This window comes from Ovis canadensis, chromosome 15 (assembly GCF_042477335.2).
Source record: "Ovis canadensis isolate MfBH-ARS-UI-01 breed Bighorn chromosome 15, ARS-UI_OviCan_v2, whole genome shotgun sequence".
NCBI lineage: Eukaryota > Metazoa > Chordata > Mammalia > Artiodactyla > Bovidae > Ovis > Ovis canadensis.
This window is the reverse complement of record NC_091259.1, coordinates 28454449-28481064: the sequence shown is the minus strand read 5'-3', so window position 1 is coordinate 28481064 and position 26616 is coordinate 28454449. Positions and strand designations below refer to the sequence as shown.

The following is a 26616-nucleotide window of genomic DNA, read 5'->3' as shown; positions in this document are numbered from 1 at the left end:
GATACATATGCACATACATCCAGGATATATAAAAAATTTCCACAACTCAATAGTAAAAAGAATATGTAACACAATATTTTTAAGATTTGAAGACAAAGGAGTGTGGTTCCAGATGGTAGAGTAGAAAGACGTGCACTCATCTCCTCCTGTGAGAGCACCAAAATTGCAGCTATTGACAGGAAGACTCTGGAACCCACCAAAAAAATGACTCCCCACACCCAAAGACAAAGGAGAAGCTACAGTGAGACGGTAGGAGAGACACAGTCATGATAAAATCAAGTCCCATACCTGCTGAGCAGGCAACCCACAGACTGGAGAACAATAATACCAAAGAAATTCTCCCACTGTAGTAAAGATTCTGACTCCCATCACAGGTTTCCTAGTTTGGGGATCTGGTAAAGAGACTAGGAATCCCCAGGAAACTGGACTTTGAAGGCTAACGAAATTTGATTACAGGACTTCCACAGGACTGGGGGAAACAGAGAAAGAAAAAACTTTAAAAAGACTTAGAGACAATTCACAAATTAATATATACGAATAACCAATAAGAACATGAATGTTCAACATTATTAGTCATCAGAGAAATACAAATTAAAATCTTTGAGATGCTACTATATATCCACTAGAATGACCAAAATTTAAAAGATTAACAGTGCCAAATGTTGATATGGTTGTGAAGTAACTAGAATTATCCTGCAATATTAAGTTTAAAAATTGCAGATGAAGGAACACTTCTGAACTCATTCTGTGAGGCTACCATCACCCTGATACCAAAACCAGACAAAGATATCACACACAAAAAAGAAAACTACAGATCAGTATTACTGAAGAATGTAAACACAGAAATCCTCAAGAAAATACTAAACTGAATCCAACAACTCATTAAAAAAATCATACATCATGATCAAGTGGGATTTATCTTAAGAATACAAAGATTTTTTTTCAATATCTACAAATCAGTGTGAAACACCACATGAATAAAGTAAAGAATAAAAACCATATGATCATTTCAATAGACATAGAAAAATTATTGACAAAATTCAATGCCTGTTTATGATTGAAAAACTCTTCAGAAAGTATGCATAAGGGAACTTGTGTTGCTGTATAGTCAGTAAATCGTGTCCAACTGTTTGTGACCCCATGGACTGTACCCTCCCAGGCTCCTCTGTCCTTATTTCCCAGGCAACCATACTGGAGTGGGTTGCCATATCCTTCTCAGGGAATCTTCACAACTCAGGAATAGAACTCCTATCTCCTCCATTGGCAGGTAGATTCTTTACTGCTGAGCCACCAGGAAAGCCAAATGTAACTTACTTTGACATAATAAGGGCCATATACAGCAAACCCACAGCAAGCATCGTTCTCACTGGTGAAAAACTGAAAGCATTCTTAAGATTAGGAACAAGACAAGGATGTCCACTCTCCCCACTATTATTCAACATAATTTTGGAAGTCATAGTGACAACAACCAGAGAAGAAAAAGAAAGGAATCCATATTGGAAAAGTTAAACTGTCAACTGTTTGGAGATAACATGATACTATACATAGAAAATTCTAAAGATGCTACCAGAAAACTATTAGAGCTCATTGATGAATTTACAAAGTTGTAGGTAATAAAATTAACACAGAGAAATCTCTTGCATTCTGACACACTAACAATGAAAGATCAGACAATCAGAGAAACAATCTCATTCACCATCATATCTAAAAGAATAAAATGCCTAGGAATAAAACTACCTAATGATGCAAGACTTCTACTCAGAAAACTGTAAGATATTGCTGAAAGAAATTGAAAATAATGTAAACAGATGGAGAGATAGACCATGTCTATTGATTGGAAGAATCAATTTTGTGAAAATGACTGTAGTACCCAAAGCAATCTACAGAGTTAATGTAAGTCCTATTAAATTACTAAGAGCATTTTCCATTACATTAGAACAAAAAATTTTGCAAATATCCAAAACAGTCTTGAGAAAGAAAAATGGAGCTGAAGGAATCAACCTTTCTGACTTTAGACTGTACTACAAAGCTACAGTCATCAAGACAGTATGGTACTGGCAGAAAAAAAAAAAGAAATATAAACCAATGGAACAGGGTAGAAAGTCCAGAGGTAAATAAATCCACACACTTATGGCCACTTAATCTATAACAAAAGAGGCAAGAATATGCAATGGACAAAGACAGTTTCTTCAAGATGTGGTGCTGGGAAAACTGGACAGCGACATATAAAAAGAATGAAATTAGAACATTCCCTAATACCATACACAAAAATAAACTCACAGTGGATTAAAGACATAAATGATAGGCCAGACACTATAAAACTCTTAGAAGGAAAACTTAGGCAGAACACTTTTTGACATAGATCACAGCAAGATCTTTTTCAGTCCACCCCCTAGAGTAAATAAAATAAAAACAAAAATAAACAGGTGGGACTTGAAAGCTTTTGCACAGCAAAGGAAACCATAAACAAAATGAAAAGACAACCCTCAAAATGGGAGGAAATAATTGCAAGTGAAACAACTAACCTCCAGAATATACAAATACTTTATGAAACTCTATGAAAAACAAATAACCCCATCAGAAAATGGGCAGAAAATCTGAATAGACATTTCTCCAAAGAATACATACAGATGGTCGCAAACACATGAAAAGAATAGCTCAGCATCACTTTTTCATTAGATAAATGCAAATTACAGCTACAATGAGGTATTACCTCACACCAGTCAGAATGACCATCTCAAAAAATCTACAGGCAATAAATGCTGGCAAAGGTATGGAGAAAAGAGTGACTCTCCTAAACCATTGGTGGGAATGCAAATTAGTATAGCCACTGTGGAGAACAGCATGGAGGTTTCTTTAAAAAGTAAAGGCAGAGTTGCCAAGTGATCCGGCAATCCCACTCCTGGGCATCTATCCAGAGAAAACCATGATTCAAACAGATACATGCACCCCAGTGTTCACTGAAGCACTATTTACAACAGCCAGGACACAGAAGCAGACTAAATGTCCATCAACAGAGGAATGGGCAAAGAAGATGTGGGACATGTGTACAATGGAGTATTACTCAACCATAGAAAGAATGAAATAATGCCATTTGCAGCAACATGGAAGGACTTAGAGAGAGTCATACTGAGTGACATAAATCAAGGACAGATATGTGATATCACTTATATGTGGAATGTTAAAAACAGAAACGGAGTTATCTACAAAACAGAAATAGAGTTACAGATGTAAGTTAACAAGAAAAAAGCAGGGAGAGGGATAAATTGGGAGATTGGACTTGACATATACTACTAAATATAAAATAGATAACTGATAAGTACTCAGTATTCTGAGTAGTCCAGGAAATTCTATTCAATCCTCTGTAATGGTTTATATGAGAAAGAATCTAAAAAAGAGTGGATATATGTATATGTATAACTGATTCTTTTTGCTATATATCTGAAATTAGCACAACATTGTAAATCAACTATACTCCAATAAATAAAAAATATATATAAACAGGCAAATCACAGACTAGAAGAAAACACTTGCAAAACTTGGCAAAAGATATATATTTATATATGCATATATGCGTGTGTGTATGTATGTGTCTATATGTATATATACACATATATTTATATGTATATCCAGGAGATAGATCCAGGATATATGAAAAATTCCTGATTCTCAATAATAAATAAATACTATATGGAGCAATTCACAAATTAATATATGTAAATAACCAGTAAGAACATGGGTATTCAAAATTATTAGTCTTCAGGAGTGCAAATTAAAATCTTAATGTGATATGCTATATATCCACTAGAATGGCCAAAATATAGAACGTTTACAAATATTGACATGGTTGTGAAGTAACTGGAATTATCCTGGAATATTGTTGAAAATATAAATTAATGCAACCATTTTGGAAAACTTACTGGTAGTTTGGGGGGTTTCCCCCCCCTAAAAATAGTAACCCAACAATTCCACTGTGAGCTCTTTATCCAAGAAAAATGTAAATATGGGTTATAAAAAAAAGTCTAGTAGAAGTTTAATAGAAGTTTTATTCATAATAGCTAAAAACTGAAAAGGGCCCAGCTATCCATCGATAGGAGAATAAATAAGCAAACATATATTTATACAGTGGAATACTATTCATCAATATAAAGGAATGAATTGCTAATAAATGTAACAAAAAATACTGAGTAAAAAAATATCTTACACAAAAGAGTATATATAAGTTTCCATTAATATGAAATGCTGCTGCTGCTGCTGCTGCTAAGTCGCTTCAGTCGTGTCCGACCCTGTGCCACCCCATAGACGGCAGCCCACCAAGCTCCCCCATCCCTGGGATTCTCCAGGCAGGAACACTGGAGTGGGTTGCCATTGCCTTCTCCAATGGAAGTGAGAAATAGATATAAGGGCCTAGATCTGATAGATAGAGTGCTTGATGAACTATGGAATGAGGTTCATGACATTGTACAGGAGACAGGGATCAAGACCATCCCCCTGCAAAAAAAAAAACAAAATGGCTGTCTGGGGAGGCCTTACAAATAAGAAAAGAAGAGAGGTGAAAAACAAAGGAGAAAAGGAAAGATATAAGCATCTGAATGCAGAGTTCCAGAGAACAGCAAGAAAAGATAAGAAAGCCTTCTTCAGCGATCAATGCAAAGAAATAGAGGAAAACAATAGAATGGGAAAGATTAGAGATCTCTTTAAGAAAATTAGAGATATCAAGGGAACATTTCATACAAAGATGGGCTCGATAAAGGACAGAAATGGCCTGGACCTAACAGAAGCAGAAGATATTAAGAGGTGGCAAGAATACACGGAAGAACCGTACAAAAAAGATCTTCACAACCTAGATAACCATGATGATGTGATCACTAATCTAGAGCCAGACATCTTAGAATGTGAAGTCAAGTGGGCCTTAGAAAGCATCACTACGAACAAAGCTAGTGGAGGTGATGGCATTCCAGTGGAGCTGTTTCAAATCCTGAAAGATGATGCTGTGAAAGTGCTGCATTCAATATGCCAGCAAATTTGGAAAACTCAGCAGTGGCCACAGGACTGGAAAAGGTCAGTTTTCATTCCAATCCCAAAGAAAGGCAATGCCAAAGAATGCTCAAACTACCATACAATTGCACTCATCTCACACGCTAGTAAAGTAATGCTCAAAATTCTCCAAGCCAGGCTTCAGCAATACGTGAACCGTGAACTCCCTGATGTTCAAGCTGGTTTTAGAAAAGGCAGAGGAACCAGAGATCAAATTGCCAACCTCCGCTGGATCATGGAAAAAGCAAGAGAGTTCCAGAAAACCATCTATTTCTGCTTTATTGACTATGCCAAAGCCTTTGACTGTGTGGATCACAAGAAACTGTGGAAAATTCTTCAAGAGATGGGAATACCAGACCACCTAACCTGCCTCTTGAGAAATCTGTATGCAAGTCAGGAAGCAACAGTTAGAACTGGACATGGAACAGACTGGTTCCAAACAGGAAAAGGAGTATGTCAAGGCTATATATTGTCACCCTGCTTATTTAACTTCTATGCAGAGTACATCATGAGAAACACGGACTGGAAGAAACACAAGCTGGAATCAAGACTGCTGGGAGAAATATCAATAACCTCAGATATGCAGATGACACCACCCTTATGGCAGAAAGGGAAGAGGAGCTAAAAAGCCTCTTGATGAAGGTGAAAGAGTAGAGCGAAAAAGTTGGCTTAAAGCTCAACATTCAGAAAACGAAGATCATGGCATCCGGTCCCATCACTTCATGGGAAATAGATGGGGAAACAGTGGAAACAGTGTCAGACTTTATTTTGGGGGGGCTCCAAAATCACTGCAGATGGTGACTGCAGCCATGAAATTAAAAGACGCTTACTCCTTGGAAGAAAAGTTATGACCAACCTAGATAGCATATTCAAAAGCAGAGACATTTCTTTGCCGACTAAGGTCTGTCTAGTCAAGGCTATGGTTTTTCCTGTGGTCATGTATGAATGTGAAAGTTGGACTGTGAAGAAGGCTCAGTGCCGAAGAATTGATGCTTTTGAACTGTGGTGTTGGAGAAGACTCTTGAGGGTCCCTTGGACTGCAAGGAGATCCAACCAGTCCATTGTGAAGGAGATCAACCCTGGGATTTCTTGGAAGGAATGATGCTAAAGCTGAAGCTCCAGTACTTTGGCCAACTCATGCGAAGAGTTGACTCATTGGAAAAGACTTTGATGCTGGGAGGGATTGGGGGCAGGAGAAGAAGGGGACAACCAAGGATGAGATGGCTGGATGGCATCACAGACTCGATGGACATGAGTCTGAATGAACTTCGGGAGATGGTGATGAACAGGGAGGCCTGGCATGCTGCGATTCATGGGGTCGCAAAGAGTCGGACATGACTAGTGACTGAACTGAACTGAACTGCATGCATGAAAGTGAAAAGTGAAAGTGAAGTCACTCAGTCCTGTCTGACTCTTAGCGACCCCATGGACTGCAGCCTACCAGGCTCCTCCATGCATGGGATTTTCCAGGCAAGAGTACTGGAGTAGGGTGCCATTTAGAATAGGCAAAATTCCAGAGGGGGCGGGAAATAATAATAATGATTGCCTTAGGACTGATGGAGTAAGGATTAACTGTTTTAAGGAGTTTGAGGGATCTGGGGATTGATGAATGAAAAAGCTATTATCATTGGACAGGTTTGCATAAGAAAAGTCCTCACAGCATGAAACTAGCTAGAGGCTTATGCCAAAAGAGAAGGCAGTGAAAATCTCTGGAGGTTACCTGACTAAGAATGTTGCTTCATAGCACAGTGAGGAGTCTGGAGCAGAGATAGTAGTGACTTCGGATCTTAAAATCCCAACTTCTATCTTATCCATGGCTAGCAGATGTTCAGTGTTGTTTTGTGAAGTATACAAAGCAGGCAAGCTATAAATCATTAATAGTCTGCTTGTTTTGGGTCATTTTTTAAAAAATAATTGAGTGTATAAAAATGTTAATTTATACATCATTTAGTTCCAGCTGACGTTGGAGCTAACGGATCTCAGCCTGCGATGAAGAAATAAACAACTCAGGCTAACACATAGAAGCCATCTTTATCTAATAATATAACAACTGAAAAGGAATAAGAGGATATTTTTTTTGGAGTGATGATAATGTTCTACATCTTGAGAAGGGTTTAAATCACACAAGTGAATACATTTGTAAAAACTCATAAAATGTATACCTAAGAATTGTGCATTTCATTGTATATGATATGCATGCTAAAATACTCAGAGTGAAATGTACTGCTGTATCAGTTTGTACTGAAACACCAAAAATAGAATGGGTTAATAGATAGTTGAATAGGTGTCTGATAAAGCAAGTATAGTAAAATTTTAATAGTAGAATCTAGGTTGGGATATGTATATGTTTATTATAAAATTTTTTGCTTTTTGTTTAAAAAAGTTTATAATGAGATATTGAGGCCTACCAGGTCGAGATAGACTACACATAACAAGAAGTCCTGAGTAAAAAAAATATCTTACACAAAAGAGTATATGTAAGTTTTCATTACTATGAAAAGGGATCTGTTTGGAAACTATGCCATTGCATTAAAAAATATAGAGAGAGAGAGCTTTGTATTTCGTGACCAATATTAAAATATAATTTCTGTAGAAACAATCCTATGTTTGATCATTTGACTGAAGATATGTGGTGTTTGCTCTTTTACAGAGAAAGTCCTTCTGCTAGCCTGGACACATGTGCATTTCTGTCATCATTTATGTGCTCCGATAGGACTCTGCTTGTTGATGGCCGTGTAGAACTCAAGAGAGGCCTGCAGAGGCAGGAGCGGCATCTTTTCCTTTTCAATGATCTGTTTGTTGTAGCCAAAATCAAGTAAGTATACTGGACACTCTCTCCTGGTTTATCATTATAAAATTGCATTTCCACTAACAAAGATAACCTTTCTTTTCAATATCACTATTAAGAATAAGTGGCCTCTATTACCATAACTAATGTCTGAAGTGACTTTTATGTTTGTTTTGTTTTGTTTTTAAAAAAATGTTTCAATTATTTACTCATCTAACGAGTGTTCATTTAAGTCCCGCTCTGTGCTATGCTCTGAATAAATATAGGGGATACAGGGAAGAAGGTGATGGATATGGTCCCTGCTTTCCTGATGCTTTTATTTATAATGTGGATGGGGGGATTACAAATTGTGCTTAGTGCCATGAAGAAAATAGGGTGAAGTAAAATATGGGATATATATGTTAGGTAGGAAGAATAAAATCAATGAAGAAAGAAAAATGACTAGCCATTCAGATATTAGGAGGGTGGGTATTCTAAGTAGAACTAATGGCAGGTACAAAGCAGGTGGAGAAAGTTTGGCCCTTTGGAGTTGAAAGAAGGCCTATGTCACTGGAGCATAAGAAGCAGGAAGAGAGTAATATAAATTGATATTGGAGAAACAGACAAAGATCAGGTTATCAGGACCTTTGTTGGCTGCTTGTATTATCTATTGCCATATAACAAATTACCCCAAAAAGTAACAGTTTATGACTACAAACGTCTTACACATTTTCTCTGAGTCAAGAATCTGGGAATCGTTTAGCCAGGTGTTTCTGGCTCAAGGGCCCTAATGAGGTTACAGTAGAGCTGTTGACCAGGTTTATTGTCATCTCAGAGCTTGAAGGAGGAGTCTTCAAACCTCCCAGATCACTCATGTGGATTCTGGCTATCCTCAGTTCCACAGTGGCTCCTGGCCAGAGGCTATAGTTCTTTTCCATGGAGGTCTCTCCACAGAGCTGCTCTTAACATGGAATTGTTTCCTTTAAAGTGAAAGATCCAAGGGAGTGAGGAAGAGAGTGTTGAAGGGAGTGTGCGTGTTCAGTTGCTTCAGGGTCCTTTGGTCCTTTGCGACCCCAAGGACCATAGCCCACCAGGCACTTCTGTCCATTGGATTTTCCCAGCAAGAATATTAAAGTGGGTTGCTATGCCCTCCTCCAGGGGATCTTCCCAACCCTAAGATTGAACCCATATCTCCTACATCTCCTGCATTGCAGGTGGATTTTTTACATTCTGAGCCATTGAGAAAACCCTGTTGAAGGGAGAGAACACTTAAAATAGAAGCTGCAGTCCTTTATAACCTAATTTTATAAGTAGTATACCATCATTTCTAATGTAGGCTGTTGGGCACACAGAATATTGGGAAGCCAGGATCTTTGGGGGCTATCTTGGTAGCCCATGGTAGAAGTTTACATTTTATTCCAATGGGTTTTAATTAGGGGAGTAGCATAAAGGGGTATATATATTTTTTAATACTTTTTAAATACTCTTCTGGCTATAGTAGATAATGGATTAGAGGGTAGACAGGAGTAGAAGCAAGGAGACAAGACTGGAGGTTATTGTAGTAGTCATAATGAGAGATAATGGAGGCTTTATCTAGAGAAATGGCAGTTAAAAAAAGGATGCAGACATATTTGAATATACTTTCGGTTCAGTTCAGTTACTCTCTTGTGTCCAACTCTTTATGACCCCATGGATTGCAGCATGCCAGGCTTCCCATCCTTCACCAACTCCCAGATCTTTCTCAAATTCATGTCCATTTAGTCAGTGAATCCATCCAACCATCTCATCCTCTGTTGTCCCCTTCTCCTCCTGCCTTCAATCTTTCACAGCATCAGGGTCTTTTCTAATGAGTCAGTTTTTTGCATCAGGTGGCCAAAGTATTGGAGCTTCAGAGTCAACATCAGTCCTTCCAATGAATACTCAGGATTGATTTCCTTTAGGATGGACTGGTTGGATCTCCTTGCAGTCTAAGAGACTCTCCAAGAGTCTTGTCCAACATCACAGTTCAAAAGCATCAGTTCTTTGGCACTCAGCTTTCTTTTTAGTCCAACTCTCACATCCGTACATGACTACTAGAAAAACCATATCCTTGACTAGACGGACCTTTGTTGGCAAAGTAATATTTCTGCTTTCTAATAGGCTGTCTAGGTTTGTTGCAGCTTTTCTTCCAAGGAGCGAGCGTCTTTTAACTTCATGGCTGCCTTCACTATCTGCAGTGATTTTGGAGCCCCAAAAATAAAGTCTGTACTGTTTCCATTGTTTCCCCATCTGTTTTCCATGAAGGGATTGATGGGACCAGATGCCATGATCTTCATTTTTTGAATGTTGAGTTTTAAGTCAACTTTTTCGCTCTCCTCTTTCACTTTGATCAAGAGGCTCTTTAGTTCCTCTTCACTTTCTGCTATAAGGGTAGTGTCATCTGCGTGTCTGAGGTTATTGATATTTCTCCCAGCAGTCTTGATTCCAGCTTGTGCTTCATCCAGCCTGGCATTTCTCATGAGGTACTCTGCATATAAGTTAAATAAGCAGGGTGACAATTTATAGCCTTGGCGTACTCTTTTCCCAATTTGGAACCAGTCTATTGTTCCATGTCCAGTTCTAACTTGCTTCTTGACCTGCATACAGATTTCTCGGGAGGCAGGCAAGGTGGTCTGGTATTCCCATCTCTTGAAGAATTTTCCACTGTTTGTTGTGATCCACACAGTCAAAGGCTCTGGCATAGTCAATAAAGCAGAAATAGATGTTTTTTTGGAACTCTGTTTTTCGATGATCTAGCAGATGTTGGCAATTTGATCTCTGGTTCCTCTGCCTTTTCTAAAGCCAGCTTGAACATCTGGAAGTTCTCAATTCACGTACTGTTGAAGCCTAGCTTAGAGAATTTTCAGCATTAGTTTGCTAGCATGTAAGATGAGTGCAATTGTGTGCTAGTTTGAGAATTCTTTGGCATTTCCTTTTTTGGGATTGGAATGAAAACTGACCTTTTCCAGTCCTGTGGCCACTGCTGAGTGTTCTAAATTTTCTGGCATATTGAGTGCTACACTTTAACAGCATCATCATTTAGGATTTGAAGTAGTTCAACTAGAATTCCATCACCTCCACTAGCTTTGTTTGTAATGATGCTTCCTAAGGCCCACTTAACTTCACATCCAGGATGTCTGGCTCTAGATGAGTGATCACACCATCATGATTATCTGGGTCATGAAGATCTTTTTGTATAGTTCTGCAGTGTATTCTTGCCACCTCTTCTTAATATCTGCCTCCTCTGTTAGGTCCATATCATCTCTGTCCTTTATTCTGCCCATCTTTGCATGAAATGTTCCCTTAGTGTCTCTAATTTTTTTGAAGATATCTCTAGTCTTTCCGATTCTATTGTTTTCCTGTATTTCTTTGCATTGATCATTTAAGAAGGCTTTCTTATTTCTCCTTGCTATTGTTTGGAACTCTGCATCCAGAGGGATATATCTTTCCTTTTCTCCCTTGCCTTTTGCTTCTCTTCTCATATACTTTCAGTTCAGTTCAGTTCAGTTCAGTCGCTTAATCGTGTCCGACGCTTTGCGACCCCATGAATCGCAGCATGCCAGGCCTCCCTGTCCATCACCAACTCCCGGAGTTCACTCAGACTCACGTCCATCGAGTCAGTGATGCCATCCAGCCATCTCATCCTCTGTCGTCCTCTTCTCCTCCTGCCTCCAATCCCTCTCAGCATCAGAGTCTTTTCCAATGAGTCAACTCTTCGCATGAGGTGGCCAAAGTACTGGAGTTTCAGCTTTAGCATCATTCCTTCCAAAGAAATCCCAGGGCTGATCTCCTTCAGAATGGACTGGTTGGATCTCCTTGCAGTCCAAGGGACCCTCAAGAGTCTTCTCCAACACCACAGTTCAAAAGCATCAATTCTTCGGCGCTCAGCCTTCTTCACAGTCCCACTCTCACATCCATACATGACTACTGGAAAAATCATAGCCTTGACTGGACCTTAGTCGGCAAAGCAATGTCTCTGCTTTTGAATATGCTATCTAGATTGGTCATAACTTTTCTTCGTCTCTGTTTTTGAATATGCTATCTAGATTGGTCATAACTTTTCTTCCAAGAAGTAAGCGTCTTTTAATTTCATGGCTGCAATCACCATCTGCAGTGATTTTGGAGCCCCAAGAAATAAAGTCTGACACTGTTTCCCCATCTATTTCCCATGAAGTGATGGCACCAGATGCCATGATCTTTGTTTTCTGAATGTTGAGCTTTAAGCCAACTTTTTCACTCTTCTCTTTCACTTTCATCAAGAGGCTTTTTAACTCCTCTTCATTTTCTGCCATAAGGGTGGTGTCATCTGCATATCTGAGGTTATTGATATTTCTCCTGGCGATCTTGATTCCAGCTTGTGTTTCTTCCAGTCCAGCATTTCTCATGATGTACTCTGCATAGAAGTTAAATAAGCAGGGTGACAATATACAGCCTTGATGTACTCCATTTCCTATTTGGAACCAGTCTGTTTAGAGGTACCCAAAAGAATTCATGTTTACTCAATACTAAATGCCAGTGCAATTAACATTCAACCTAGAACATGAAAGCTATACCTTGTTCTAATCCCTTTCTCATTGTTTATGAAATATCATAAAATAGTAGTTTATCAAATCCAGTATCTCATCAACTGGTGAAGAGTTGGCTTCTTTCTACTATCTGTACCCTCACATTTAAGTTATGCTATGTCATAAATAAGATGTGAATGGGGAGGTAATCAAGATTGTGGGTTAGAAAGATGCTGAGCTCCCCTACCTCCATCAACACATGAAAAGTACATCTTAATGTGAAGGAGTTCTCGCTGAAAGTACCTGGAGACCAGCAGAAAGACCCTTTGGCAACCAAGGCTGTGAAGAAAGATCCACAAGAGTCATAAAGGAAGGGAAGGAGAGCCATGAAGTCAGGACACACATCCCTAGGAATGTACAGAGAAGAGGAGGGGTAAATCATGGGCTTGCATATCCTTCCTGGGGATTAAGGAGTTTGAACCACATACTGGGAACACCAGCCAGCACCGGAAAGATAAATCCCCTCAGCTGGTTTGACAACCACTGACTGACAGGAGAGTGTAAGAGACTGAGACTCCCATCTGTGAAGAACATGGACACACTCTTGATTACTCTCAGAACAAGGCAGAGGAAGCAGATTAAAACTACCTAGGTCTGCTAAAACTAAAGCTCCAGTACTTTGGCCACCTCACGCGAAGAGTTGACTCATTGGAAAAGACGCTGATGCTGGGAGGGATTGGGGGCAGGAGGGGAAGGGGACGACCGAGGATGAGATGTCTGGATGGCATCACGGACTCGATAGACATGAGTCTGAGTGAACTCCAGGAGATGGTAATGGACAGGGAGGCCTGGCGTGCTGCGATTCATGGGGTCGCAAAGAGTCAGACACGACTGATCGACTGAACTGTACTGAGGGCTCTGACAGTAATGGATACCTCAGCATTGCCTCCAGCTCCTGTGCAAATACCAACTAGGATATAGGCTAATATTGCCAAAGCAAGTGTGCACCTGTGAAGAACAGAGCAATTCAGACTCAGCACTGCAGTTAAATGTGGCAGGGACGTTTATTGCTGGCACTCATGGAAGGCAATGGATCAGGAGCTATCTGCAGATCTCACTGGCATGCTGGAGCCATCCTGGTGCTTGCCCTAGTTGCACCAACTGCCTGCTCTAAACCTCTCTTTCTGCATTCCTACTCCCCTCTGCAGTGAAGGTACCATGGCTAGGAGAGGGGAGAATACATAATTAGAGGGAACAGAACAAGCTTATATCTGACCTTCAGGGTTTCTGCCCCAACACTTTGGACCTGACCCTGCCACCAGTAGGATGGTGATGGCCACTGATCATAGTAAAAGCCCCAGGTCACACTTGGCTCTGGCTTTAGCCCCTCCATTTCCAGCCCTACCTTTTTCCAAGGTGATAGATGCCAACACACCCAGGAGGATGATACGACCCATGCTCAGTTGAGATCCAGCTCTCCCACCAAAGCCACTGGGGATACACTGACTTGAATAGGCTTGAACAGTGATTCTCCCACACAAGGATACATCTTCAAGACTGGGATAGGTAATTATTCACCACATTTCATAGAGACAGAAAGTTAACCAAAATGAAAAGAAATAAGAATTTGTTTCAAACAAAAGAACAAGAAAAAACTTTTAAAAAACAACTAGAGGATAGATGAACACAGTGAGAAGATGTTATGGGGAGGGAGGTGGGAGGGGGGTTCATGTTTGGGAACGCATGTAAGAATTAAAGATTTTAAAATTTAAAAAATAAAAAACTAAAAAAAATAAAAATAAAAAAGACATAAGCATAAAAAATAAATAAATAAATAAACCAAAGTGAAAACCGTGGCTGCAAAAAAAAAAAAAAATTTAAACATGATATAATATACATCTCTCATTATAGGAAAGGGTAAAAATTACTATAGGAATCCATGAGGGCAAAGAAAAAAAAAAAAGAATTTTGACAAGGAAGTGGGAAATGTAAACAATGCTGGTCAGAGTTTAAGAATACAATAACTGAAATGAAAAACAGACCATAAGGAATTAACAGCAGACGATGATACAAAAGAAGGCATTAGTGATCTTGAAAATAGAATAATGAAAATCATCAATCAAAAAGAAAAAAAATTAGAAAATAATGACATTTAAAAGAAACTGTGGGAAAACAGCAAGCATAATAACATTTGCATTGTGGTGGTTCCAAGGAAAAGACAGAAAGGGGCCAAAAATGTATTTGTGGAAATTATGGCTGAAAACTTCCCAAACCTGAAGAAGGAAACAGATAACCAGGTGCAAGAAGCAGAGTCCCAAATAAGATGAAACCAAAGAGACTCACACTAAGACATGTTACATTAAAATGGCAAAAATAAGGCATCAAGAGAAAAACAAAGTGTCACATACAAGGGGACCCCATAAGGCTATCACCTGATTTTTTTCTACAGAAATTTTACAGGCCAGAACAGAATGGCATGATATAGTTAAAAGTGCTCAGAGGGAAAAACCTCCAACCTAGAATACGCAAGATGGTCATTCAGAATTGAAGAAAAGACAAAGAACTCAGGCAAGCAAAAACTAGGAGTTCACCAATACTAACTTGACTCTGAAACATGTTAAAGAGTCCTCTCTTAGTAGAAAAAAAAGTTCCATAGTAAGATGTAACAAATTATGGAAAAGGAAATATACAACTAGTGAAGGAAAATATATAGTAAAGCCTGTGGATCAGTGACTTAGTACTAAGTCTAAAGGGCAAAAATTATAAAAATCAAGTATAACTGAAATAAACAGTTAAGGTGAAAAAACTGGAAATAGAACTGCCATACAACCCAGCAATCCCACTGCTAGGCATACACACTGAGGAAACTGCAATTGAAAAAAATACATGTATCCCAATGTTCATTGCAGCACAGTTTACAATAGCTAGGACATGGAAGCAACCTAGATGTCCATCGACCAATGAATGGGTAAAGAAGCTGTGGTGCATATACACAATGGAATATTACTCAGCTATTTTAAAAAACACATTTGAGTCAGTTCAAATGAAAGGAATAAAATTGGAGCTTATTATACAGCGTGAAGTAAGTCAGAAAGAGAAACACCAATGCAGTATATTGACACATATATATGGAATTTAGAAAGATGGTAACGACAACCCTATATGCAAGGCAGCAAAAGAGACACAGATGTAAAGAACAGATTTTGTGCTATGTGGGAGAACGTGAGGGTGGGATGATTTGAGAGAATAGCATTGAAACATGTATATTACCACATGTAAAATAGAGGACCAGTGCAAGTTCAATGCATGAAACAGGGCACTCAAAGCTGGTGCTCTAGGACAACCCAGAGGGATGGGATGGGGAGGGAGGTGAGAGGGGGGATCAGGATTGGGGGGACACATGTGTATCCATGGCTGGTTCATGTCGATATATGGCAAAACCCACAATATTATAAAATAATTAGCCTCAAATTAAAATAAATAAATTTTTTAAAATAAACAATTAAAAGATAAATGTGAGCTTGTAAAAGATGACATCCAAAAACAAAGTGTGGGGAAAGAAGAAAAATATAGATTTTTTTAGAGTGTGTTTACACTTAAATGACTATAGATTAAAATAAGTAGGTACAGGGGTCGGTCCTAAGATGGCAGAGGAATAGGACAGGGAGACCACTTTCTCCCCCACAAATTCATCAAAAGAACATTTGAACGCTGAGTAAATTCCACAAAACAACTTCTGAATGCCAGCAGAGGACATCAGGCACCCAGAAAAGCAGCCCATTGTCTTCAAAAGGAGATGTTTTATCAACAATGCTGTATAGATGGAGAAGTCTTGAGGCTACTGTAAAAATAAGACTGAAAAACAGAAGCAGAAGGCTTAAGTCCAAATCCTGAGAACACCAGAGAACTCCTGACTCCAGGGAACATTAATCAACAGGAGCTCATCAAACGCCTCCATGCCTACACTGAAACCAAGCACCACCCAAGGGCCAGCAAGTTCCAGAGTAAGACATACCATGCAAATTCTCCAGCAGCACAGGACATAGCCCTGAGCTTCAATATACAGGCTGCCCAAAGTCACTCCAAACTCACTGTCATCTCATAACCTATTACTGGACACTTCATTGCACTCCAGAGAGAAGAAATCCAGCTCCACCCACCAGAACACCGACACAAGCTTCCCTAACCAGGAAACCTTGACAAGCCACCTGTATAACCCCACCCACAGTGAGGAAACTCCATAATAAAGAGAACTCCACAAACTGCCAGAATACAGAAAGACCACCCCAAACGCAGCAATATAAACAAGATGAAGAGACAGAGGACTACCCAGCAGGTAAAGGAACAGGATAAATGCCCACCAAACCAAACAAAAGAGGAAGAGATAGGGAATCTACCTGATAAAGAATTCCAAATAATGATAGTGAAAATGATCCAAAATCTTGAAATCAAAATGGAATCACAGATAAATAGCCTGGAGACAAGGATTGAGAAAATGCAAGAAAGGTTTAACAAGGACCTAGAATAAATAAAAAAGTCAATATATAATGAATAATGCAATAAATGAGATCAAAAACACTCTGGAGGGAACCAACAGTAGAATAACAGAGGCTGAAGATAAGATTAGTGAGGTAGAATATAGAATGGTAGAAATAAATGAATCAGAGAGGAAAAAAGAAAAACGAATTAAAAGAAATGAGGACAGTTTCAGAGACCTCTGGGACAATGTTAAATGCCCCAACATTCGAATCATAGGAGTCCCAGAAGAAGAAGACAAAAAGACCATGAGAAAATACTTGAGATAATAGTTGAAAACTTCCCTAAAATGGGGAAGGAAATAATCACCCAAGTGCAAGAAACCCAGAGAGTCCCAAACAGGATAAACCCAAGGCAAAACATCCCAAGACATATATTAATCAACTTAACAAACATCAAACAGAAAGAACAAATATTAAAAGCAGCAAGGGAAAAAACACAAATAACACACAAGGGGATTCCCGTAAGGATAACAGCTGATCTTTCAATAGGAACTCTTCTGGCCAGGAGGGAATGACAGGACATACTTAGAGTGATAAAAGAAAATAACCTACAGCCCAGATTATTGTACCCAGCAAGGATCTCATTCAAATACGAAGGAGAAATCAAAAGCTTTACAGACAAGCAAAAGCTGAGAGAATTCAGCACCACCAAACCAGCTCTCCAACAAATGCTGAAGAATCTTCTCTAGACAGGAAACACAAAAAGGGTGTATAAACGCGAACCAAAAACAATAAAGTAAATGGCAACGGGATCATACTTATCAATAATTACCTTAAACGTAAATGGGTTGAATGCCCCAACCAAAAGACAAATACTGGCTGCATGGGTACAAAAACAAGCCCCTATATATGTTGTCTACAAGAGACCCACCTGAAAACAAGGGACACATACAGACTTAAAGTGAAGGGCTGGAAAAAGATATTCCACACAAATAGCGATCAAAAAAAGCAGGAATAGGAAGCTCATATACACCCATGGCGGATTCATGTCAATGTATGGCAAAACCAATACAGTATTGTAAAGTAAAATAAAGTAAAAATATAATTTAAAAAAAAGAAATATTCATATCAGATAAAATAGACTTTAAAACAAAGGCTGTGAAAAGAGACAAGGACACTACATAATGATCAAAGGATCAATACAAGAAGAAGATATAATAATTATAAATATATATGCACCCAACATAGGAGCACCGCAATATGTAAGACAAATGCTAACAAGTATGAAGGGGGAAAATAACAGTAACACAGTGGATAGATCAACTAATCAGAAAATTAACAAGGAAACACAAACTTTACATGTTTGGGAATGCATGTAAGAATTAAAGATTTTAAAATTTAAAAAATAAAAAACTAAAATTAAAAAAATAAATAAATAAATAAATGATACGATAGACCAGTTAGACCTAATTGATATCTATAGGACATTTCACCCCAAAACAATGAATTTCACTTTTTCCTCAAGCACACACAGAACCTTCTCCAGGATAGATCACATCCTGGGCCATAAAGCTAGCCTTGGTAAATTCAAAAAAATTGAAAGCATTCCAAGCATCTTTTCAGACCACAATGCAGTAAGATTAGATCTCAATTACAGGAGAAAAACTATTAAAAATTCCAACATATGGAGGATGAACAACACACTGCTGAATAACCAACAAATCACAGAAGAAATCAAAAAAGAAACCAAACATGCACAGAAACGAATAAGCATGAAAACACAACAACCCAAAACCTGTGGGACACTGTAAAAGCAGTGCTAAGGGGAAGGTTCATAGCAATACAGGCATACCTCAAGAAACAAGAAAAAAATCAAATAAATAACCTAACTATACACCTAAAGCAACTAGAAAAGAAAGAAATGAAGAACCCCAGGGTTAGTAGAAGGAAAGAAATCTTAAAAATTAGGGCAGAAATAAATGCAAAAGAAACAAAAGAGACCATAGCAAAAATCAACAAAGCCAAAAGCTGGTTATTTGAGAGGATAAATAAAATGGACAAACCATTAGCCAGACTCATCAAGAAACAAAGGCAGAAAATCAAATTAATAAAATTAGAAATGAAAATGGAGAGATCACAACAGACAACACAAATACAAAGGATCATAAGAGACTACTATCAGCAATCATATGCCAATAAAATGGACAACGTGGAAGAAATGGACAAATTCTTAGAAAAGTACAACTTTCCAAAACTGAGCCAGGAAGAAATAGAAAATCTTAACAGACCCATCACAAGCACAGAAATTGAAACTGTAATCAGAAATCTTCCAGCAAACAAAAGCCCAGGTCCAGACGGCTTCACAGCTGAATTCTACCAAAAATTTAGAGAAGAGCTAACACCTATCCTACTCAAACTCTTCCAGAAAATTGCAGAGGAAGGTAAACTTCCAAACTCATTCTATGAGGCTACCATCACCTTAATACCAAAACCTGACAAAGATGCCACAAAAAGAGAAAACTACAGGCCAGTATCACTGATGAACATAGATGGAAAAATACTTAACAAAATTCTAGCAATCAGAATCCAATGACACATTAAAAAGATCATACATCATGACTAAATGGGCTTTATCCCAGGGATGCAAGGATTCTTCAATATCTGCAAATCAATCAAATGTAATATACTACATTAACTAATTGAAAAATGAAAGCCATATGATTATCTCAATAGATGCAGAGAAAGCCTTTGACAAAATTCAACATCCATTTATGATAAAAACTCTCCAGAAAGCAGGAATAGAAGGAACATACCTCAACATAATAAAACCAATATATGACAAACCCACAGCAAACATTATCCTCAGTGGTAAAAAATTGAAAGCATTTCCCCTAAAGTCAGGAACAAGACAAGGGTGGCCACTCACCACGACTATTCAACATAGTTTTGGAAGTTTTGGCCACAGCAATCAGAGCAGAAAAAGAAATAAAAGGAATCCAAATTGGAAAAGAAGAAGTAAAACTCTCACTGTTTGCAGATGACATGATTCTCTACATGGAAAGCCCTAAAGACTCCATCAGAAAATTACTAGAGCTAATCAATGAATATAGTAAGTTGCAGGATATAAAATCAACACGCAGAAATCCCTTGCATTCCTATACACTAATAGTGAGAAAATAGAAAGAAATTAAGGAAACAATTCCATTCACCATTGCAACGAAAAGAATAAAATACTTAGGAATATATCACCTAAAGAAACAAAAGACCTATATATAGAAAACTATAAAACATTGGTGAAAGAAATCAAAGAGGACACTAATAGATGGAGAAATATACTGTGTTCATGGTTCAGAAGAATCAATATAGTGAAAATGAGTATACTACCCAAAGCAATCTATAGATTCAGTGTAATCCCTATGAAGCTACCAACGGTAGTTTTTGGAGAACTAGAGCAAATAATTTCACAAGTTGTATGGAAATACAAAAAACCTTGAATAGCCAAACCAATCTTGAGAAAGAAGAATGGAACTGGAGGAATCAACCTGCCTGACTTCAGGCTCTACTACAAAACCACAGTCATCAAGACAGTATGGTACTGCCACAAAGACAGAAATACAGATCAATGGAACAAAATAAAAAGCCCAGAGATAAATCCACACATCTATGGACACCTTATCTTTGACAAAAGAGGCAAGAATATACAATGGAGTAAAGACAATCTCTTTAACAAGTGGTGCTGGGAAAACTGGTCAACCACTTGTAAAAGAATGAAACTAGAACACTTTCTAACACGTACACAAAAATAAACTCAAAATGGATTAAAGATCTAAATGTAAGACCAGAAACTATAAAACTCCTAGAGGAGAACATAGGCAAAACACTCTCTGACATACATCACAGCAGGATCCTCTAAGACCCACCTCCCAGAATACTGGAAATAAAAGCAAAAATAAACAAATGGGACCTAATTAAAATTAAAACCTTTTGCACAACAAAGGAAACTATAAGCAAGATGAAAAGACAGCCTTCAGAATGGGAGAAAATAATAACAAATGAAGCAACTGACAATGAATTAATCTCAAAAATATACAAACAACTCCTGCACCTCAATTCCAGAAAAATAAACAACCCAATCAAAAAAAATGGGCCAAAGAAGTAAACAGACATTTCTCCAAAGAAAACATACAGATGGCTAACACACACATGAAAAGATGCTTAACATCACTCATTATCAGAGAAATGCAAATCAAAACCACAGTGAGGTACCATTTCACGCCAGTCAGAATGGCTGCTATCCAAAAGTCCACAAGCAATAAATGCTGGAGAGGGTGTGGAGTAAAGGGAACCCTCTTACACTGTTGGTGGGAAAGCAAACTAGTACAGCCACTATGGAGAACAGTGTGGAGATTCCTTAAAAAACTGGAAATAGAACTGCCATACATCGCAGCAATCCCACTGCTGGGCATATACACTGAGGAAACCAGAACTGAGAGAAACACGTGTAACCCAGTGTTCATCACAGCACTATTTATAATAGCCAGCACATGGAAGCAACCTAGATGTCCATCAGCAGATGAATGGATAAGTGTGGTACATATAGACAATGGAGTGTTAGCCATTAAAAAGAATACATCTGAATCCGTTCTAATGAGGTGGATGAAACTGGAGCCGATTATACAGAGTGAAGTAAGCCAGAAAGAAAAACACCAATACAGTATACTAATGCATATATATGGAATTTAGAAAGATGGTAATGATAACCCTGTATGCAAGACAGCAAAAGAGACACAGATGTATAGAACAGTCTTTTGGACTCTGTGGGAGAGGGCAAGGGTGGGATGATTTGGGAGAATGGCATTGAAACGTGTAATATCATAGGTGAAACGAATTGCCAGTCCAGGTTTGATGCATGATACAGGATACTCGGGGCTGGTGCACTGCAATAACCCAGAGGGATGGTATAGGGAGGGAGGTGGGAGGGGGGCTGAGGATGGGGAACACGTGTACACCCGTGGCGGATTCATGTCAAAATATGGCAAAACCAATACAATATTGTAAAGTAATTAGCCTCCAATTAAAATGAATTTAAAAAAATAAAATAAGTAGGTACAAGGCAGTATATGAGCCCCATGGTAATCACAAACCAAACACCTACAATAGATAAATAAACACTAAAAACAAAAAAAGTAATACAAACGTTCCACTGAAGAAAGTCATCACACCACAGGAAAAATAGCAAACAGAAGAAAAAAAGGAATAGCAAACTACAGAACAACCAGAAAACAAGTAACAAAAAGGCAGTAAGAGTACCTGCCTATCAATAATGACGTTAAATGTGATTGGAAAAAATACATCAGAAAAGTAGACTGACTGATGGGATTAAAAATCCAAGATCCATCTATATGAACCTACATGAGACTCACTTCAGAGCTAATGACACAAATAGCCTGAAAGTGAGGGGATAGAAAGAGATATTTCGTGCAAATGGGAAAAAAAAGAAAGCTGGAATAGCAGTACTCATATAGATAAACTAAACTTTAAAACAAAGCTATTTAACAAAAGACAAAGACAGGCATTATTTTATAATAAAGGGATCAATACAAGAAGATATTATACTGATTGACATACATGGACCCAATACAGGAGCACCTAAATATATCAGGCAACTATTAAAAGACATAAAGGAGAAACTGACAATACTACAGTAATAGTCGGAGATAGTAACACGCCACTTACCTCAAAGGATAGATCATTCAGACAAAATTATTAAGGCAACAGTGGTCTTAAATGGTATAATATACTAGGTAGGCTTAATTGATAGCTATAGCACACTCAAAAATCCCTGCAGTTGGTGACTGCAGCCATGAAATTAAAAGATGCTTACTCCTTGGAAGAAAAGCTATGACAAACCTAGATAGCATATTAAAAATTGAGACATTCCTTTGCCAACAAAGGTCCATACAGTCAAAGCCATGGTTTTTCCAGCAGTCAGGTGTGGATGTGAGAGTTGGACCATAAAGAAGGTTGAGCACCGAAGAATTGATGCTTTTGAACTGTGGTGTTGGAGAAGACTCTTGAGAGTCCCTTGGACTGTGAGGAGATCAAACCATTGGAAGGACTGATGCTAAAGCTGAAGTGCCAATACTTTGGCCACTTAATGCAAAAAGCCAACTCATTAGAAAAGACCCTGATGCTGAGAAAGATTGAAGGCAGAAGGAGAAGGGAACAACAGAGGATGAGATGGTTGGATGGCATCACCAACTCAATGGACATGAGTTTGAGCAAGTTCCAGGAGATGGTGATGAACAGGAAGGCCTGGCGTGCTGCAGTCCGTGAGGTTGCAAAGAGTCAGGACTGAGCGACTGAACAATAGCACACTCCAATCAAAACACCAGCAAAATACACATTCTTTTGATGTACACATAAAACCTTCTCCAGGATAGTTCACATTCTAGGCCAAAATACAAGTGTCAACAGATTTTAACAGGAGAGAAGTTATATCAACTATCTTCCAATCACAACTATATGAAACTTGAAATCAATTACAAAAAGAAAAATGGGAAAATCACAGATACATGGAGAGTAAACAGTGTGCTACAGAAAACCAATGGGCTGATGAAGAAATCAGAAAGTATCTTGAGACAAATAAAAATGGAAACAATGCTTCTGAATTTATGATATGCAGCAGAGCAGTTGTATGTAACTTCCCTGTAGCTCAAATGGTAAAGAACCTGCCTGCAATGCAGGAGTCCAGGATTTGATCCCTGGTTTGGGAAGTTCCTCTGGAGAAAGGAATAGCAATCCACTCCAGTATTCTTGCTTGGAGAATCCCATGGACAGAGAAGCCTGGCGAGCCACAGTCCGTGGAGTTGCAAAGAGTTGGACATGACTGAGTGACTAACACAGAGAGTTCTATGGGGAGCTAACATCAATACAGGCCTTCCTCAGGAAACAAGTAAAATCTCAAATAAACAACCTAACCTGTTTTGTGCTCCAAAATCACTACAGATGGTGATTGCAGCCATGAAATTAAAAGACGCTTACTCCTTGGAACGAGTTACGACCAACCAGATAGCATATTGAAAAGCAGAGACATTACTTTGCCAACAAAGGTCCGTCTAGTCAAGGCTATGGTTTTTCCAGTAGTCATGTATAGATGTGAGAGTTGGACTGTGAAGAAAGCTGAGCACCGAAGAATTGATGCTTTTGAACTGTGGTGTTGGAGAAGACTCTTGAGAGTCCCTTGGACTGCAAGGAGATCCAACCAGTCCATTCTCAAGATCAGTCCTGGGTGTTCTTTGAAATGAATGACGCCAAAGCTGAAACTCCAATACTTTGGCCACCTCATGCGAAGAGTTGACTCATTGGGAAAGACTCTGATGCTGGGAGGGATCGGAGGCAGGAGGAGAATGGAACGACAGAGGATGAGATGGCTGGATGGCATCACGGACTCGATGGATGTGAGTCTGAGTGAACTCCGGGAGTTGGTGATGGACAGGGAGGCCTGGCATGCTGCAATTCATGGGGTCGCAAAGAGACCAGTGAAATAGCTAATTCTTTGAAAAGATAAAATTGATAAACTGTTAGCTAGACTCATCAAGAAGAAAAGGGACAGGACACAAAAAAGAAATGAAAGAGGAGAAATAACAATCAATACCACAGAGATAACAACAAAAAAAAATTCTGTGAATAGTTGTATGCCAACAAATTAGACAACATAGAAAAAATATGCAAATGTTGAAAAACATGCAACCTGCTAACACTGTATCAAGAGAAAACAGACAGTTTGAACAGATTGATTACTAGTACTAAAATTGGGTTTGTAATTTTTAAAAATCTACTAGCAAACAACAGTCCAGGACCAGATGACTTCACAGGGAAATTCCACCAAACATATAAATAAGAGCTAATTCCTTTCTTCCTCAGTCTCCCAAACTCATTCTCCAAGGCCACCATTACCTTGATACTAAACTAGACTGAGACACTAAAAAAGAGAAAAGAAAATTACAGGCCAATATCCTTGATGAATATACATGCAAAAATCCTTAACAAAATATTAGGAAACTGAATTAAACAGTACAAAGAAAAGATCTTACATTGTGATCAAGTGGGATTTATTCCAGGGATGCAGTTTAGTTCAGTTCAGTTCAGTCTCTCAGTCATGTCCGACTCCTTACGACCCCATGAATTGCAGCACGCCAGGCCTCCCTGTCCATCACCAACTCCCGGAGTTCACTCAGACTCACATCCATCGAGTCAGTGATGCCATCCAGCCATCTCATCCTCGGTCATCCCCTTCTTCTCCTGCCCCCAATCCCTCCCAGCATCAGAGTCTTTTCCAATGAGTCAACTCTTCGCATGAGGTGGCCAAAGTACTGGAGTTTCAGCTTTAGCATCATTCCTTCCAAAGAAATCCCAGGGCTGATCTCCTTCAGAATGGACTGGTTGGATCTCTTGCAGTCCAAGGACTCTCAAGAGTCTTCTCCAACACCACAGTTCAAAAGCATCAATTCTTCGGTGCTCAGCTTTCTTCACAGTCCAACTCTCACATCCACACCATGACCACTGGAAAAACCATAGCCATTTACACATTTACACATTTACACAATACTATTCCACATCTTGCCTATTGTAAATAGTGCTTAATTGAACGTGAAAGTGCTAGTATCTCTTCTAGATCCTGATTTCAGTTCTTTGATAAATATACAGAAGTGGGATTGTTGAATTTTTAAGTACTATCTATAGTTGGGGATATTAAAGAGTATGAGTGGTCTAAATTAATTTTGTGAGGGCATGAACTCTCTCCTTGACATAGAAAAAACGTATATTTGAGGAGATAACTATCTATAGTTGGGGATATTAAAGAGTATGAGTGGTCTAAATTAATTTTGTGAGGGCATGAACTCTTTCTCCTTGACACAGAGAAAACGTATATTTGAGGAGATAATCATTACTGTTGAGTACTGACATCAGTATAGGATCACTGACTCAATGGGCATAAATTTAAGCAAACTCCAGGAGACAGAGGAGGATAAAGAACCCTGGTGTGCTGCAGTCCATGGAGTTGCAAAGAAGTGGACTTGACTCAGCAATTAAACAACAAATAAAATCTGCCATCTTGCAAAACTTTTACCACAGTTGTTCAGGAAATTGCTGATATATACATACATATATGTGTATCAAACATTTTAATATACTGACAGATCCTTCTTAATAAGAGATAATTTATTCTTTCTGAAATAGCGACCAAGAAATAGTCCCCTGATACACTAAACGTATGTCCTCCCTATCACTTTTATTACTCAGTTCTAAATAACTGAGTTATTTAGTACTTAATATACTTAGTGACCAGACTAACTACCTTACGTTCAATATTGCCTCAGCTCATCTTCAGGCTCCATTTGGAAACTGCTTTCAGTCCTTAAGTTGATACTATAGAAATAAACTCAGGGGGGATAAATAGTTGGCCAACTGCCACATATTTATTTAGTCAAAATAAGTGGATTTTAGTGAGTACAATAATACAGAATGTTTTAAAAGTCTTTCTTTGGCTAAGGTATTTTATTTACTCCATTTCATGTAGAATGTTGACAATGTTTGCCTAAAATTGTTTTTGAGTTTATTGTCATTCTTTTCCATATTGAATTAAACAAGTATTAATATTAAAGCTAGATGTGACCTTAAGGACCACTTTTGATATTCATTAGAAAGGTAAATTAAAATTTATTTTCCTATAGAATTGTGTCTTTACATTTTTTAAAACAATGTTTGAGCATCACTGTATTTAGAAAGAAGCTGATATATCCCCTGT

General features: G+C 38.4%; 1 protein-coding gene across 1 annotated transcript in view; it reads left to right on the top strand.

Moving 5' to 3' along the window:
* ARHGAP20 (Rho GTPase activating protein 20) overlaps positions 1–26616 on the top strand; it is a 204143-nt gene that overhangs the window by 110235 nt on the left and 67292 nt on the right. The window contains exon 3 of the mRNA XM_069554976.1: positions 7688–7852. Within this exon, the coding sequence (XP_069411077.1) occupies positions 7688–7852 (165 nt within the window). The remainder of the gene's footprint in view (positions 1–7687; positions 7853–26616) is intronic.